Genomic DNA, 18221 nt, shown 5'->3' on the forward strand with positions numbered 1-18221 from the left:
TGTGCCTTCCATCAGAGTATTTTCTTTTTTTTTTTTTCAATGCAGTTTATTCAGGAACCTTGAGCAATCATCTAACCCTGGGGAAAGCCAGCCCACAGCTTAAATAGCCTCTGGGCCTCTGGGTAGCCAACCCCAGCGTGTCACAAGGGCAATGCAGATAGGTCCACATCTGGCTTGCAACTCGAGTATTTTCAAGACAGTGAGAGAACAGTCTTTCTTTCCTTACTAAAACCATAGGTTCTGAAACAGCTTTTGTTTATATAAATGAATAGTTGTTTACAAGATCTTCAATAGTCTAAGACTAAAATATTTCTAAAAGATGAGTCAGAATCAAATCAACACTGCCTATACATCTCTTACCAAGGGAAACAGACGAGAGCTGGCAATGGTGGCTCATGTCTGCAATCCTAGCATTAGCAGAAGCAGGAGGATCATCTACAAATTCAAGGGTAACTTGGTCTACATAATTAAATTCCAGGCCTGCATACTAAGGCCTTGTCTCAAAAAACAAACAAGAACAGCAGGAAAAACCCACAGATAGGACTGTCCATTCCTCCAAAAGAAGAAAAACCAACACAAACCCCACCTATCTCTGCTGGTACATTGGCACGGGAATGTCTAGCACTTACTAACTTGTCTGGCACAAAATGAAATTGTGATCATCAATCAGAGGCTGATGTGATCTTAAAATCTCTATTAATGACCCGTTACTAAAAGAGACAGCACATAATCCAATGTACAAAATTGAGTGGTTTATATAATGTAAACTATGAAGAAGCTACATTTCTTGTAGAGTGTCTGCCTGCAACCATTACTTCAGATTAAAAAGCTATTTTAAAAAAAAGCTATGCTTATTATAGGTGAGAAGTTCAAGTTATTTTTATTATTATTACTCATAGTGTGCTTAGCCTCAGGGCTTGATCTAAGAACAGGGTAAGACCTCCCACACTATGGTTTTAATACCCCATAATGCATGTCATTATTACTTCTGAATTAAGAGTAGGCCTTGCTTCCTGATGATTTTTAGCATTGCTGAAGTTTGCTGATAACTAAATGACTACCAGTTGTAAATGTAAAAATCTCCCTTTTAGAATCATCTTTATCCTCGGGAGTGGTGGTAAATAATCTACTTTTTAAAGTTTTTATATTAAATACAGTTTATTCACTGTTTCCCACCATAACTCCCTCCCTCCTCCCTTACCAATCCTACCCTCCCTCCTTCATTTCCTCCCAAGTCCACTGATAGGGGAGGTCCTCCTCCCCTTCCATCTGACCCTAGCTTATCAGGTCTCATCAGGACTGGCTGCATTATCTTTCTCTGTGGCCTGGTAAGGCTACTCCTCCGCAGGGGGAGGTGATCAAAGAGCCAGTCACTGAGTTCATGTCAGAGACGGTCCCTATTCCTCTTACTAGGGAACCCACTTGGATACTGAGCTGCCATGAGTTAACATCTGAGCAGGGGTTCTAGGTTATATCCATAAATGGTCCTTGGTTAGAGTATCAGTCTCAGAAAAGACCCCTGTGCCCAGTAAATCTACTCTTACAGGTATCAATCTGTGATACAACTTTCTTGATTTTTTTAAAAGAACATTAAATTGTTAAAATCTGTTCTTAAATTTCTGAGAATTTTCTATGTCAAAGGTATACATGGTAAACGCATTCTGAACAACAACAGGTATCTCCACTGCTTTTTAAAGGGAAGCATGGCTAGCATAGAGGAAGGGTTAGCCACAGCACCTCCTATACAAAAAGGCTAGCATGACTGAAAGAGCTCAAAGCACCACTCTTTCATTAGCTGTTAAGCAGCAAAATAAATTTCATAGGAAAGCAAAGGAGCTATTTTGGCGCTCACTCATCTTTCTCCTACGAAATAAAACTAGCAGTGTCGAAATGCTTCGCCATCTAAACAGATGCGTACACACTGGAGACCATGTATATAATGTGGAAACTTGAAACACTTTCTGGCACCGAGAAGAAAGCAATACCACACATGATGAAGGAAAGAGAGCTAGTATCTGAATCCCAGTTTACTCGCTGTATGAGGTCTGGCTTCACTTTCCCAGCAAATAAATTGGTAACACTAATACTTGGAATTATGATTAAATAAGTTAATATACTGTGAAACACAGTTTAAGGTCCTTTTGAGTATTTACCCTTCTTCCTTTAAGAAGGAGGTATGACTTTTATTCTGTGGTTCTACTACAGGGTTATATGACCCAGAATAGTATCAAACCTGAGCACCGGGTCTACTGTGTGTAGCAAGAGGTGACGATTTAAACGTGGATTACCAATTTGTATAGTAATTTAATATTCCATTTAACCTCTGCATAAATTTTCAAGTGGCCAGCTACAGGAAAGCAAGGGTAGGCAAATACACCAATATTCTGGTGATCCTACAGCGTAGCAGAACACTGACAGTCAGCAAGTGCAGCACAAGGAGGGTGCTGCACTCCACTATCTCTGGGGGTGTGAAGTCTTGGTGGCATACCTCTCCTTTCATGAGCTTCCCTAGACCTGCTCGTGGGCCCCCTCCCCTTTAGCTACCTCAGATTTGCTCTCCTGCAGAATGCAATCATCGTATTCCCTAAAGGAAGCACCCATGCTTTAAAAGCTGGTGTCTCGGGTATTCTGAGAAAAGTAGTGGTGCTGAATAAATACATGTTCACGTAAAGAGTAAATATTTTAAAGTTATATATTTAAAATATTCTCATCAAAATGTATTACTCTTTCATAGAATACAACAAAATGAAAAAAAATTCTAAGTATAGTAAGAAGGAAGACAACTGAATAGTCTACTTCAAGATCAGGCCTATTGCTTCCTTTATTCCTAAACTTAAGAGATTTAAAAACAGAAAGAAAAAAAAAACATTTCAGAAACAGTAGTGCTGTATAGGTCTAAACTGCAGTCACTTGTGTCACGGTGCTACTGCTCAAAGACCTCTGAATTTCTTGAGTGCTCACAGATTCACTCTCTTCACCTGTAGGTTTCCACTTTCAGAACCCTGAGCATTGACAGTGGATGCCTGTAATACCACATTTGGGAGGCTCTGAGCTAAAACCCAAAATGAAAAACAAGATGCTGGATAAAGGAACTACAAAGGATTTTATAGTAGAAACTGACAGATCAGTTTTGGAAGATTTCCTAGAATGGTTTCAAGTCCTGGGTAATGACTCAAGTGTCTTATCAGTGCACCATGTGTGTACAGAAGTCCTGGGAGGTAGAAGATGGCATGGGATCCCTGGTTATAACTTGCCGGTATGTGTGGGTGACAGGAATGAAACCCAAGTCCTCTGCAAGAGCAACAAGTGCTCTTAATCACCAAGCCGCCTCTCCAGCCTCTGACCACGTTGTTTCATAATAACATTTTAAAAATCAACAAACTAGGTTGGGCGTGTTGACATGCACCTTTAATTTCAACATTCAAAAGGCAGAGGCAGCCTGGTCTACAGTTTAGCCAGGCCAGTCAGTTTAGCCCCTGTCTTTTAAAAAACAAGAAGAAAAAAAGTTCAAAAAAATGTTTTGTGCAAGGAATTTTTAGAAAAGTGTGTGTATGTATGTGTGGCATAAGTGGTTGGTGCATTCTAAATCTAACTCCATAGGTTAAATAAAAACAAAACAAAACAACTCCTAGTTATAGTGCCTACCAAATACGCTGCAGCTAGTTTTGCCAACTAGGATAAAACCTTGAGTTTTATCCTAAGTATTAAAATGCCATTTTGATCTCATTTTTTGTTCTGTAAATTATCAAGAGGCACATACATAATACAAAAGACATGGTCCTAACAAAGAGCTTACCTCAGAGATACAGATAAATACCTATGTACCTAAGAACTTGATGTTAATTAAAACAATAAACCAATTTACAATTAATCTCTTTTGACTGCAAGCCACCTCTCACCGCCTTTGCTGCTTCGTTTAGAACTCTGTCGTAAGATTACTTGAAAACGTCACATGCATATTTTGGATTTTCACTGCCCCCAAAAGGCTTTCTTTTTGAAAGGTTAGGAATAGTGATGGGAGTAACAATGAGAATCTGTCGCACGAAAAGAGGGACAGGAGGGAATTCAGATGTTACCCCCACCCCTCTCTACTCTGCTTTCACAATTAACTGCGGCAGGAAGAAAAACACATAGTTCCAGGTGACTATAAACCTGCACACGAAATCTGACTGAACAGGATTCATTAGGAGGCTTTGGCACTCATGCTTTGTTTTTGTGCTTTGAGTTTTCTGAGACTGGGTTTCATTCTGAATGAAGGCTGTCCTTAAATTCCCACTCAGCCTCTCAATGAGGAGAGTACAGGTGTAAGCACCACAACTGGCTCTCATGGCACCTGGCTCTCACGGCTTTCTTTTTAAAAACATTCAGAAAACAAAACAAAAAGAAAAGTGAAGATAAACATGGGTCAAATTATAGGCCCGTCCTATAGTATTTATAAATATTTTTAGAAGGGAAAATATTTCACAATCTTTTAGACATTTAAAATGTTACTAAATGGAAAAAAAATCAGAGTAATTTTGGCAAACCAATTTTGGAGAACCAATGTGAGTAGCATGGGGATATAGCAGGTAAGTTTACTGTCTTTCCCTTGTAAACTTGGTGGGTATACCACTGATGGATATATACAGTGATTGACAGTGTCACCAGGACCTAACTGAACATAACACTGAAACCAAAAGTCTCAGTAGGAGAAAATGTTTTACCAAATCAACAATTTATTTCCTTTAACAAATGGGCTTTGAGCTGCTCCCAAAAACACAAAACAAAAACAAAGATGTGGAGAAGTGAAACAAGCTCAAAGTCAGTTTCTAGACTCCAAAAATAACTACATGTTGCTTGCTGCACATCTATATGTAGGTGAAGGGATTTATTTTCCAAGTTTTAAAGATTATACAAGTGTAATTGCTGAAAACAAAATTCTAGCTCTTTTACGCACATGCACTTCTCCATGCCTGCTCTTTCAGCAGAGATGTTCTCTCAAGCTAGTCTCCATAATGCCTGTTTCCTACCTCCCACACTCTACACCTGCTCAACAATTTAAGGACTAACTATGGAAGCCACTACACAAGAGTCTTGACAGGGGGGTTGGAGACATGGCTCAGCCGTTAAGTGCACTCACTCTTCCAAAGGTCCTGAATTCAATTCCCAGCACAAACATAGCGACTTAAAACTGTCTGGTGTGCAGATGTACATGCAAAGTACCATACACATGAAATATATAAATAAATCTTTAAAAGGTTTTAGACAGGTCCACTCTAGTGATTACTTTCCAGAAAGAATAAACTAAAGAGGAAAGAAACGTACTTAAATTGTATAATTAATGGTCAGTGCGGTCAACATTTGATGTCATCAATTCCCATCCTTAAGGAAACATTTTTAAGGTAAAATTCTTATAACAAAGGTCAACATCCTTTTTTTCTACACCTTTCTTTGCCGCCTCCCAACCACCTACCACCCTCTCACTACAACCACTCATATAAGGACATTATTTTACTTGCTTACCTCAATGATTTTGAAGATTGTGCCAACACAAACCAGTCTTACAGACTAATGTTAAGCCCCCTTCCCCTTGCAAACACACTAAGACAGACAGCCCTTTCTCAATTACCTTATGAGGCTTCTGTTAGATTTAAGGGCTTCTCTAGGACACTTAGTAACAGTGCACATCTCTGGGCACAGTGGTTCCTAGTTGTAAAGGACTTCTGCATATACTCAAGAGTTATACGAAGTAAGCTTTGCTGTGATTATTATCTGCAGGTCAAAACACTATTCAAATACACTGTTGTTAGGCCTAGGCCATGATGCTACCAAACAGAAGAGTGTGGACTGTCCACTTTCAATACTCTTTCTGTTTATCAGTGCCTCTATTTAACAGTTTGGCTAAAGTCAAAATTGTGTTTGTGAATAAATTCAGTATTTTCCTTGAGTATGTCAACCATTATGCAACCTACACCACTGTACTGCAAAAAGTTCAGATCTACCTAAAGAACAATATCATCAAATTTCAATCTTATTTATACTTTCAGTGTTAAAATTTTATGACCTAAAGAATATAACCAATAAACATATTTTTCTTACTAGAATGAAAGAAAGTAAAAACCCATAGAAATTAAGTTAAATTGTTAACAAAAATTTAAGCACATTTTAGCCAATTAATAGTCCAGAAAACAAAGGTAGGATGACAGAATAAATGAGCTGCAAAAGCATGCACAGAAAAAGCAAGGTTTCATCTAAAACAGCATGCTTCAATTAAGTTTGCAAGCAATACGAGAATGTATTAATTGATATATAAAATTTATTTACTTTGCAATTAAGTATACACACAGAGAGTTATCCTGTTTTGGTCAGAACAAGCCATCAGCAAGTAGCCAGAAATAACAATTAATGAAAGGGAAAAATTTAAGAGGAAATGCTTTGCTAGACCTCTCATTATATGAGTTTTGGCAGCAAGAAATAAGTGATTATTTGCAACCAAGTTGGAAAAGCAGAAAACTGAGTTAAAATTTATCAATCTTTTAAATGGCTTTTCTAAGTATAATTTTTAGAGGAAATATATTTTTTGACTTCTTCATGTTGCTATATTTATTTTTACTGTTCACCTTAATTCTTCAGAGTTCACAGAAGATACATAAATTTTTTAAAGCAGTTACACTTACTAGTTCAAATTCCCACGGTCTTTCCTTAGTTAAGAGGAAAGTCAGAGAGTAGTGCTGATGGAAAGCCAAATAAGAGATGCGAGAGGGCAACTCAGGAGGCCACCCACTGCAGGGCTTATTCTTACCTTGGCTGTTTTTTTCACGGGTTGACATTTTTGCTGATTGAGACAAAAATGACACATCTTACAATAAAAACTCAGCATTTTCTTAAATGACAATAATGTCTCTTCAATTACTACAAACTAATAAATTATACTGAATAAAATTAAGTCATATGCTTATGAATCAGCAACTTTTAAAAAGCAAGTATTTTAAAAAAGAAAATTTAATTTACCTTGATTGATGATGACATCTTTATGTCTAAAAAGGGAATGAAATAAAGACATTTATTTTATAAGGCTCAGAATTACAATCACCTGAAAGAATTAAAATTTTTTGATGCTCTAAGCCCATACGCTAGATAAATTTCTACAAGTAAAATTCAGGAAGTAGTATTTTTTTCCCCCAGTGGCCAACTACTAATATATTATATGTGTTCTATTTTATAAAACAACAAATCACAAAACAGTGAAAGCAAAAAAATAAGAGCATAATACTTAAATCTTAGAATACTGAGATACTGGAGAAAAATTAATAGGAAGACAAAGCTTTTCTATGAAGACTTAAAAATACACTGACAAGAAAAATAAATCAACTAATATAGATTAAAAATTCAAACCAAGCATGTTATTACACAGAACAGTATAAAAGCACAATTACTAATTTTTATACACAACAATGTATAATTTAACTTACTTGTCTGCATTTTTTATAACCTTTGATATTATTTTTGATGTTGAAACAGTTTTCAATAATTTGTTACGACTGTCATCTGAATTTTCCCATGAGTTGTGTGGCTTTTCAGCTGCTGGTGGACGTTTTATGCTGGAAAGAACACATTAATTTCTTAGAAGAATGTTCTGAGAAGTAGTAACATGTAACTGACAGTTTCGATAGGAAATGAAAGAAGTGGTTAACACTCTCTTAAAGCGAATCCAGGGGTGAGAAGGATTAGTTGAAAGGCTCTGGCTGAATGGGTGGAGGAGGTTAGCAAGGCAATTAGAAGTCTGTGTTATACTGTCATTTCAAAAGGTCCAATAGAACAAACATATCTGAAAAAAAAAAAACAAAACAAAAAAACAAAAAACAAAAAAACCTCTACTTTATCTGCTGTTAATAGAGGAAATGCTTTAAACTGTGATATTCCTCATAATTTGTAGTAATAAAATGAGTTATTAACCACCAAAATACAAGACTATACATCTCATTCTGTCTGTAATTATGTTCATGTAGTTAATTTATACATGGCACAAATTTCTAAATAAACTGTGATGCTAAAACTGAAACTTGTTCACAGTTTTAGAGACTTTTATCCAGGCTCCGAAGCAAACAATTATTTGATACAATAAAAGCTGTTTATTGGCAATATCAGGATTCCCTGCATTTATAACTGAAATTTTATGGTTTACAAATGACTTTCTGGCTGCATTGCTAACCATCCTGAAACTCATCCAGTCTGCAATACTTCTGCAACAGTGCATCCAAAGAGTAATTTAGAAGGGCAAGCACATTTCCAGGAGACCTTAAGCTGAAAAGGAGATTCTGGGACAATGACGACAGCAAGTCAATCAGAACCTTAAAAAGATCATGAGCCTTCCCCACACACAATAAGAAGTTGCGTAACATTAATAAGCTACGTTAAAAAACCTCCAAAGGAGACCCAGGCATAAGAGCCACAAACACTTAGACAGCACAAGAAATTTGCATGAGGCGCAGAGACAAAGCATTCTGTAAATGGTAAACATGCATTAATCAAGTGAAGGACACTTCCGTTTTTTCAAACTTCTTACAGACTTGAATCAAAGCATTAAAGTAGCTAAAGAGAAATATACTGCAAGTCTTTTAGGGGTGACTGTTATTTACTTTGCTGAAATCCTAACCAGTTCTGGAGATGGTTTAAAAGTTTCCTCAAATTCCTCAGCAGAACTACAATAATAAAATACCTAAGGAATGCTAAAAGCTTGAGTCTGTGTTTCTAAATAGGACAATTTAATTAAACTGATATCAGTATTTGTTACAAGGTAGCTGCAGCAGTGAGCCCCAGCATGCAGGTCTACACCCCCAAATTAGGCTCACACGCATCTGTTAGAATGTTTTCCCTTCGCCCCCTCTCATTACTTTAAAACATTAATTATTACAGGAACAGAGAAAAGCTCTCAAACAAACCTTTAGCATAGAAAAGACCAGGTGAAATGAATTCATTTCCATACTCAAGCAAGAACTTATCCTCCCAAGACCCAAAGCTGAAATTGAGAAGCAGCCACAAGAAACACTTGTTTAAAGGGGCCTTGCAAGTTGAGGTTGTAATGATGCCAAAATGTAGTGAGGATAATATGGTACTTTCTATCCATGGCTATAAATTTATACACAACTACATAAAAACTTAAAAATATTCTACAATTTTATTATAAAAATGTTGTTTGGGTTGTTTATACCTTTTTACTTTTACCAAATTATTTGTACCTTAATTTCTTTGCCAATTGTAACTGAAAAATTATGGTTTTAAACCTTTATTTCCCGATGTTCTAAAACACAGATTACAGCAATGAGAAGTTTTCTCTTGGCATCCATGGATAGCCCAAATGGCAGAATTTAGGTATCTTTACAACCATTCCCTAGTTCTGTCCTTGGAGCCGGTTAGAACCTTTTGGTGGGAGCAGAACTCTTGCTCTCTGGAGTTTGCCTGTTTATTTGGAGAGGCTGTGAGGAGGGCTGGGGAGAAGGTGATGCTCGGATTTGTGGGCTCTGATCATTAGAATGAGATTCCTCTTTTTTTTCTCTCTGTCCTTGTGGCTTTTCTTTCTTTTTCTCTGTACCACTGTAAAATAAAGTATAACATGGAACAACACATATTTAAACAAACTTTAAAATCAAAATAATAAGTGATTAAATTTAATACCCTGAATTATATAACTAATAAACTTATTTTATTCAGTAAAAAAAAAAAAATCTTTACTAAAGATAAAGAGTTAATTTTTCAAAATCAAAGGTACTGAGATACATCCTATGAAGATTGACCGTTTGGACAGAAGTGACCTCAATGAATTTTGTAATTTTGGTAGATTTGTAGGACTTTAGAAGCTCTCTTGACTGACTTCAACTTATTCAAATTGGAGTATTAGGGGAACTTTGCATCACTTGTGGAAACAGACTGACTGATGATACACTAAGTGCTCATACTTAATCCAGACTAGTCCCGGATTTCTCTGCCCCTGTCGACTGAAGTTTCTCTCTGTGGGAAACAGGGGAGGGTGGGCTGTGGCACTGAGCATCAATTCAAGGTCTCACATGTGCTAGCTAAGCACTCTCTTGATGAGCTACACTCCAAGTCCCCAACAAGAGTTTTAATCTTACTAAAAATGTATGGTTTATTTCATATCTGTTAATGCTAAGTTGTTACTTTAGTTATAAAAGGTTTAAGTGTAAAAATATAAAACATAGATAAAAAGAAAACTCATTTTGTAAAAACCAAGTTTAATGCTTTAGAATAACTATTTTAAAAGTTACTAAAAAGGCTGTGAGGGGTTGAAGAGATGGTTCAGCTGTTAAAAGAGTGCCTGTTGTTCCTCCAGAAGACCAGAGTTCAAGTCCTAGTATACACATCAGGTGATTCATACCACCACTCCAGCCCTAGTAAGATTCAACAAACCTGAATACAAATGTACATACTAACACACACACACGCACAATATTTTAAAAAGTAAATTGTCTTTTAAAAAATGTTAGTAAATGAAGGTCAGACAATTTTTAAAGTCATTCTAATATACTGTTTGTTAGAGTTTTACATTCTAAGAATTATGAGGTTACCTATAGGTATATTTTCTGTAAGACAGTCAAGAAATTTGATCATTCATGCATCCTTTGAAAAGGGGAAGGCCCGTCCTGACGATTGACTAAATACTGACATATTTTAAGTTAAAATGCTCAGTGTACTTATGTGTATTTTTATGACTTTGCACTTGGACACTTAACAGATAAAACACCATACAGTCTCTGGGCATGGAGGCAGAAGCAGGCGGATCTCTTGAGTTTGAGGCCAGTGTGTTCTATAAAGGGAGTGCTAGCACAGCCAGAGCTGTTACACAGAAAAACCATGTCTTAAACAAAACAAAACACAACAAAAAACCCACTGTACAGTCTCAGCTGCATCATAACACTGAGTACTAATACAGAGAACGGACTCAAGACTTTTGTTCCAATACTGAAAAGGCAGAAAACTGTAAATGCTATATAGTTCTTAAGCAAAAGACATTTCAGTTTTATAAGGTAAGTTTTAAGAATATCTGTCACAAATATACATATGTATATATACACTAATATATGTATATAGATATATATATCACAAATATACATATGTATATATACACTAATATATGTATATAGATATATATATACATACATATAAACACACACACACACACACAGTCTATATAACTCCACTATCACATTGTTAATAGTTAAAATTGTAATAACATGGTTTTGACTTTGACATTTCTGAGTCTGATTCAGTTTTGATAGCTCTGTCCCGGGCATTGATTACTGAGTCTATGTTCAGGTTTTATGTGTGTGTGTGTTTACATCTTTTTTGTTAATTGTTATTTATTTTTAAAAATTATTATTATTTAAAGGAGTGTGTGCTAAGAAACAAATTCTCACCAGAGAAGTGTCATATTAAACCTTAAAATTAAAAATCTGGGCCTGGAGATGGTGAGTGGGTGAAGTGCGTGCTGTGTTGAGTGTGAGGATGTGAATTTGGATCTCCAGCTCCCATGTAAATGCCAGGCACGGCAGCATTCACCTGTCACCGAGCACCGGAGGAGCAGCAGGGACGGGTGTCCTGGGGGCTTGGTGGCCAATCCAATCAAGGCAAAATTGCAAGCTACAGGTTGAATAAGAAGCCCTGCCTCAAAAACCAAGGTTAGGAATGATAAACATCCAATATCAGCCATGTATCCACATATGCAGATAGATATGTACATACATGTATACACGCATTCATACGCCACACACAAAAAGAAAGAAAGGTCCCAGGGAGGGAGGGTCTGAATTAGCTGCTATTTTTTTTGTACTGGTTTTTAAAGTGTCCTTTATGCTTAAAGAGATTTTGCTTTTAGGCTACTTTAAAAGCTAATCTGGGGCCCTACACAGTAAAGGAACAGAACCAGGTGGTGCTAATCATTCTTTGCTATTGTGCTGATCACTACAATGCAAAAGTACAGCAACCACTTAAGAAAACCAGCTAAAAGTAAATTGTCACTGAATAAAAAGTTACGTTTATTAAAAATAATACAATAAAGGCTGGAGAGATGGCTCAGCAGCTAAGAGCCCTTGTTGTGCTAGCACAGGACCTGGGTCTGATTTTCAGCACCCACATGGCAGCTCACAGTCACCAGTAACTTCAGTTACAGGTCTCCAAAATCCTCTTCCTGTGGGCACTGCATGATGTGCTCATCCAAAGGCAAACACAATGATGAGATAAAAAATTAAACAATCTTGAAAAAAAGATATTATATACTATGAATGTTTGATTCCAATGTTTTCCCCTGAAAAATGAAGAAGAGATAACTTTAGCATTCTTAGAAAGGGGTAAAAAAATCTATATTCTATAATAACACTAGGTTCTGGAGGAATTTTTCAAGAACTGAAGATGTTGTGATTTCTTCACCATTCTTGTAGCCGCCTGTTTGGTTAACACCTGTAATTCTACACTGTGAACCATTCACTCACTGGCATTAGTTTACATTCCATCAGCTTACTTTTCAAACTGTTTTCCCCTTATGCATTGTCAAACAACAAAACAACCTGTTCTGTACAGCTGATTTCCTATATAACCTTTCCAAACTTCATGTGATAATAATTAAAAAAAAAAAAAAATGGACAAATGTCACTTAAGCATTATCACTGGAACAGTGAATTATACTGAATTAACTGATGAGTCCCTACCAGCCCTGAACATGCAGACACACACCACTACTAGAATACTTTGAGGTGAGCCTCAGTTTTCAGATTTTTGTTAAAGAAAAGGTTATAATAGTCTTAAACCTCCCACTAAGACATATATATATTAAATAGTCTATTTTACCTTTAAAATGTTATATATCAAATATGTCACTTGCTAAGGAAGTTTAGTTATATAATTTCACTAATATATCAATAAATTTCATTAAATGCATCAATAAATTCTGGCTGAAAAACAAAAATAAACAACAGTAGCAACAAAATTCCAGAAAATAAGATGGCTCTCTTTTAAGAACAAACTCTTTCTGAGTAAAACTTGACAGGTGTGATTAATGAAGTAAGCACAGTGTACTCAGGCTAGGTGTCTCGCTCAGAATTAAAGAACTTAAGACATGCACACTTGACTCCCAGAGGCCTCTACTTGTAACTCTTCACATAAGCAGCCTAATTTATCACGCACTGTCAGTGCCTCCAACCCATAACAATCAGGTACCTTTTAGCAGCAGAAGAAAGAGTTTCTTTTCTTGCTATTGATACAGAGCTGTTGTGATTCTGTTTCCTATTTATACCACTTCCATTGGTTATACAGGACATGGAAATAGCTTCTCGAAGGCTTGACTGGCCTAAAATAGTTAAGAAAAAAAAAACTGTAACAAATTTCAAAACATTCCTTAATGAGCAAAGTTTTAAAAATTCAGTCTATTAGTGTTTAGAAAGAGTGAGCAGATGGCCTCACCCACAACATTCATCAAACAGCACTACTGTTTACCATGCACATAGACTAATAGAGAAGCTATACTAAGCTGCTAGGATGCTAGGCCTACTCACTCAGCTAAATGGTTGCTTTTATATGACAGCTCTGAAGCTCATGACCCAACCATATACCTTAAATTTCTAATATTGTACACAACAAATTTTAGAGGGCTATTCTATATAAACGAAGTTTAACTATATAAAATAACTTTTAAAGTAAAAAATACAGAAAAAATGTGTGGTGGGTAAGCAGTTGTGGTCAGAAAAAGTCAAAGCCACAGATTAAATTGGCCTATTTAGTAAGAGTCAGGTTTATTTAAAGATTGGGAATAGAGCATAGTTATGACTCAAGTAAAATTAAACACTTACAAAAACATAATTAAAGTTGTAAATGTATGAATTAAATATCTGACATTCCAGAGTGTTTCAAAGCCAGTGGTTTAGCTGCATTTGTGACACATCCTAGGACTAACTTGTACCCTAACTACCAAAGGAGTGTCAGTGCCTACCTACACAGCCAGACAAGCCAGAAGAGAGAAGAGGGAGGAAAGCTGCATTTAGCTTTTAGTTTTTTGAAAACTTCTTGGGAAGGTACTTACATAAGAGAACCCTCCCTCAAATTACAAAAACATTTGCAACACAATCTAGTACTAGCATGCCACACACACTAGTGTGTGACTGTGGCATTTAAGCAATAGTACAATTTCATTAAGCCAGTTAGATTCATACACATCATTACTATTTACCATTAGCCATATGTGAAGCTAAGTTATGTTCACCTCATCACTACCATCTACCACACTATGCGATGATAGCTGTCTCCAGCAGCAGTTAACCACAGCATCACAGGGCTCTCATCCTATTCAGCCAGGGGCTTAATCTCATCTCTAAGGAACAAGTATCTTTAAGAAAATAGTGTAGGGTGATGAGATGGTCACTGTCCTGTCAGTAACTTAGGGAGAGTGAATACAGAAACACTCCATATCTGAGCTTTTCTGCTCAAATCTGAAAACAAAAATCTTTCTGAACGCAAGTCACCTCCTGCATTAGCTGAAACATTTTTTCAAATACCTCACAAAATGTAGATACTATCTATGTAAGTGCAGATTATATTACTGTTCAAGGAATGATGACAGGAAAATATGTAGATGTTTAACATATGTACAGGTTTTTCCTCCCTGAATGTTTCTGAACATTGGCTCACGGAATCTACAGATATTACAGTGTTGACTGTACTTAATTCTAATTTCAAAAGAAACTAAAAATTTGACATAACAGAGTTGTCCACAGTACAAGAAATATTTTTACCTTTTAAAGTTTAATTGTATTTTAACAGCTGTTTTATGAAATTTTCAATTTGAAAATATTTTGCTTAAACTATTTGAGAATTTTCATATTATTAATACGTATTAATTCTACTAATTAAAAACTGATGCCTGATTTTAGTTGCTTTGATAATATAACTATATACAAATCCCAAGAGAAATATAAACCTGCTTAAGTTTTCAGTAACAAAACTTACAAAATTTTACATCTCTTCATGTCTTATTATCAGTATTGGAAAACATAATTAGATAAAATCTCCATGAACAATAATTAATCTTAATGAACTGTGTTATCTATGGAGTTTTTTTCAAATTATTATCAATAACCTTATCAATCCATTTTATGGACATCCTGTGTATAAACAACCAAACAACTCAGAGAATAATCAATGAAATGGATCTCATTTCAGAATGTAACTAAATTAGCATGTTACAAAAGCAGCAAGGTAAGACTCTGAGATTTTGAAAACGGTTTTTCTTTAATTTTATGTGTATAAGGTGTGGACAAATGCAAGTTTGTCCTTTACCTTGCATGCAGTGCCTGTGGAAGCCAGAAGAGGGTGTTGGAGTTACAGATGAGCTGCCCTGAAGGTGCTAGTAATCTAACCTAAGCCCTCTGGAAGATTGCCAGGGCTCTTGACTGCTGAGCCACCTCTGTAACTCCTAATTTTATTACTTTTTAATTCTTTTAAATTACTTTCTTAGTATTTTTCAGAGCAATGAAGATATGAATAACTTGTATATATGTATGTGTATATATCTATATATCCACTCAAACATACACACACGTATACAGAACTGAGTATTATTCAGCCATTTTAAAGGGTCATTTTCTCTGGTGTCTTCAGCACGTATGGACCCTGGAGGACAGTGTGTTAGCTGAGCTGATCCAGGCATAGAAGGCACTCGTGTACGTGGAAACTGAAGCAGGGAACAGTGCTTAGCACAGTCTGAAAAGCACGTGATAGAGAAAAGATGGTTAGGAGGCACAGGGGTGGGAATGGGTAGAAAAAAATGAGTTGTAACAGTCTACACAGCACAAGAGGATAACTACGGCTGACTAAAACTGTTTGAATACCTCAAAATAGTACTAGAGAGAATTTTGAATGTTTCTAACGCAAATAAATAACAAATGTCTGAGGTGACAGGCCAACTACCTTTACATGACCATTCCATGTTACATGCATGCATGAAAATGTTACAATGTATCCCAGAAATAAGTCCACTTATTACATGATAGTTAAAAATAAAGGTATATATTTAAAATACTGTGGACATCAAGGAAACACTGTTATTTTTGTACTGTAGGACTTAACCTATGCATACAGACTAAAGCTGAGGGTAGAGATGCCAGTTACAACACATAGTTTGCTATTCACTCTTTACAAGGGTACAACCATTCTACCCAGCCTTAGGTGTTAACTGATCTGCTCCACCATTCTACTCTAGCAACTTCAAAATCCTTGTATAAAAATCAGCTCTGAAGCAAATCATTTGTTACTGTCTCAACTACAGCAGTCTTCAAAGTTGATTCTCAAAAAGTTATAAATTTTTTTTTTAATTAAAACAACAAAGAAGTTCCTGCCAAGCCTTTTCACCAAACTTTAAATTTCTTGTCACTGACACATGTCCAACTACCACTAATAATGAAGGATTGAGTCTTCCCCTTTCTAAATCTTCACTATCTACATTTAGGTCCAAAGTGCTTCAGAATCACAAAACCAGACAATGTTATCATTTTTAGCCCATTACTCCTTCCAAGACTTTCCTACTTACATCTCCTCAGGCCACTCAACACATCTTTCACATCCACGGTCTCCCATTCTCCACTCTGAACAGACCATTTTCTCTTTTTTATCCACCATCTAAAACCTACGTTAAAAGATACTGTGCCCAAGTTCTTAGCATGTGGGTGGGGAAGAGAGCAGCACCTGACCCTCTCTCAAAACAAAACAAAACAAAACTATAACCAAAATTGTTTTACTGTGTCAAAGAGAATGAAGGTAAGATAGATCAGTGGTACTGAGAGTGCTTCCTGCCAAAACTGGTGACTTGAATTTTATTCCTGGAATCCAAAGTGGAAGGAGAACCAACTTCTGCCAAATTGTCCTCTTAACATACACAGCAAACAAACAAACAATACAGCTCTGACTCATATGCACGCTCAGATCTAAGTGTATACTTCTGCTGGGCTTTATCTCTTTCTATAGTATCTCAGGCAGGATTTCTCTGTGTGGCCCTGGCTGTCCTAGATCTGTTTTGTAGACCAGGCTGCTCAAATTCACAGAGATAGATACACCTGAGTCTGGGATCAAAGGTGTGCACCACCACGCCCAGCTTTGTTTGTTCTTTTTAGCAGTACTGGGAATGAACTGGGAACTTTGTGCAGGCCAGGCAAGCACTCTTCCACGGAACTGCATCTCCTTCCCTAGAAGTGGTAGTTATTTTTCTATCTAAGGCTTACTAATTTCTTCTCTGACCTTCTCAGAGAAAACCTTACCAGTTCTTATCACCAGCACCAATACTCTCTTCTTCTTTGCTGCCTTTTTGTTCTCCATGTATTTGTTTGTACAACATCTTAAAACATAAGAAGTATACAACAGGGCTGGGTATGCATATAGCTCAGCGGTACAGTGCTTGCCTAGGATGTGTGAGGCCTTCACTTAGATCCTTAGCACCATAAATAAATGAGTAATATTACAACTGGTCTTAAATTTAACATCCTTTTATAGATACTAGCACCTTTTCCTTTCAGGCAAATTTTTTTTAAAGTCACTGCTCTTAATTCTATAATTTTCTTCAACTGGAAAATTCAAATTATATTTCTCAAAATACTACATTTTCCACTAAAACTGCTTTTAAAAAGTTTTCTGATATTCTCTCAGACAGCCAACTCCAAATGTTACTTATCAATCTATTTTAGTTGCCCTCTCTAGTGGGTTTACAACTTATATCACTGATGCTATGCTGGGCTTTCTTGTTTTATACCCCTTTCTACTATACCAACTTTCATCTGTAGGTTACTGAGTCCCCAAACCTTGATGGCTAGCAAGAACAGCATACCTGTATGAAGGTCTGTTCATACAGCACCACACTTTTTCCCACTACACAGACAGCACATATCACACTAAAAGCCTTTCTTGAAGCCCGGCTAACTGTGCTGTGAGCACCTGGAGGAGTGTAGCACTTCTGCCTGTATCTTGCTCTAGTCTTCCTGAATCACTGCTATTTGGGTAAAGCAGTACAAACCTCCCCTTTCCAAACACTGCTTGATTAGTGTGAAAGAATTAAAAATTCTTGGTGGCTCAGGAAGAAAAGGGGCTACATCTGCTTTAAATGCGCATAACAGAGTCCTAAGGATTGCTTTCCATTACTTTGAAACGATATTTGGATGTTAAAATTTCTATTATACTGAAATTGGCAGTAATTT

At 36.4% G+C, this 18221-nt stretch overlaps 1 protein-coding gene across 5 annotated transcripts in view; it reads right to left on the reverse strand.

Annotated features, from left to right (window-relative positions):
• Positions 1-18221, reverse strand: part of Eml4 (EMAP like 4) — a 117081-nt gene that overhangs the window by 38181 nt on the left and 60679 nt on the right. For 2 of the 5 annotated variants that reach the window (XM_021648704.1, XM_021648706.2), the window contains exons 3-7: positions 13207-13336; positions 9400-9573; positions 7452-7580; positions 6991-7016; positions 6782-6814 (exon numbers count right to left, since the gene is read on the reverse strand). In XM_021648704.1, coding sequence (XP_021504379.1) covers positions 6782-6814; positions 6991-7016; positions 7452-7580; positions 9400-9573; positions 13207-13336 — 492 coding nt within the window. The remainder of the gene's footprint in view (positions 1-6781; positions 6815-6990; positions 7017-7451; positions 7581-9399; positions 9574-13206; positions 13337-18221) is intronic. The other 3 variants (XM_021648707.2, XM_021648705.2, XM_021648708.1) reach the window with 3 other exon arrangements.

This window comes from Meriones unguiculatus, chromosome 1 (assembly GCF_030254825.1).
Source record: "Meriones unguiculatus strain TT.TT164.6M chromosome 1, Bangor_MerUng_6.1, whole genome shotgun sequence".
In the NCBI taxonomy this organism is placed as follows: domain Eukaryota; kingdom Metazoa; phylum Chordata; class Mammalia; order Rodentia; family Muridae; genus Meriones; species Meriones unguiculatus.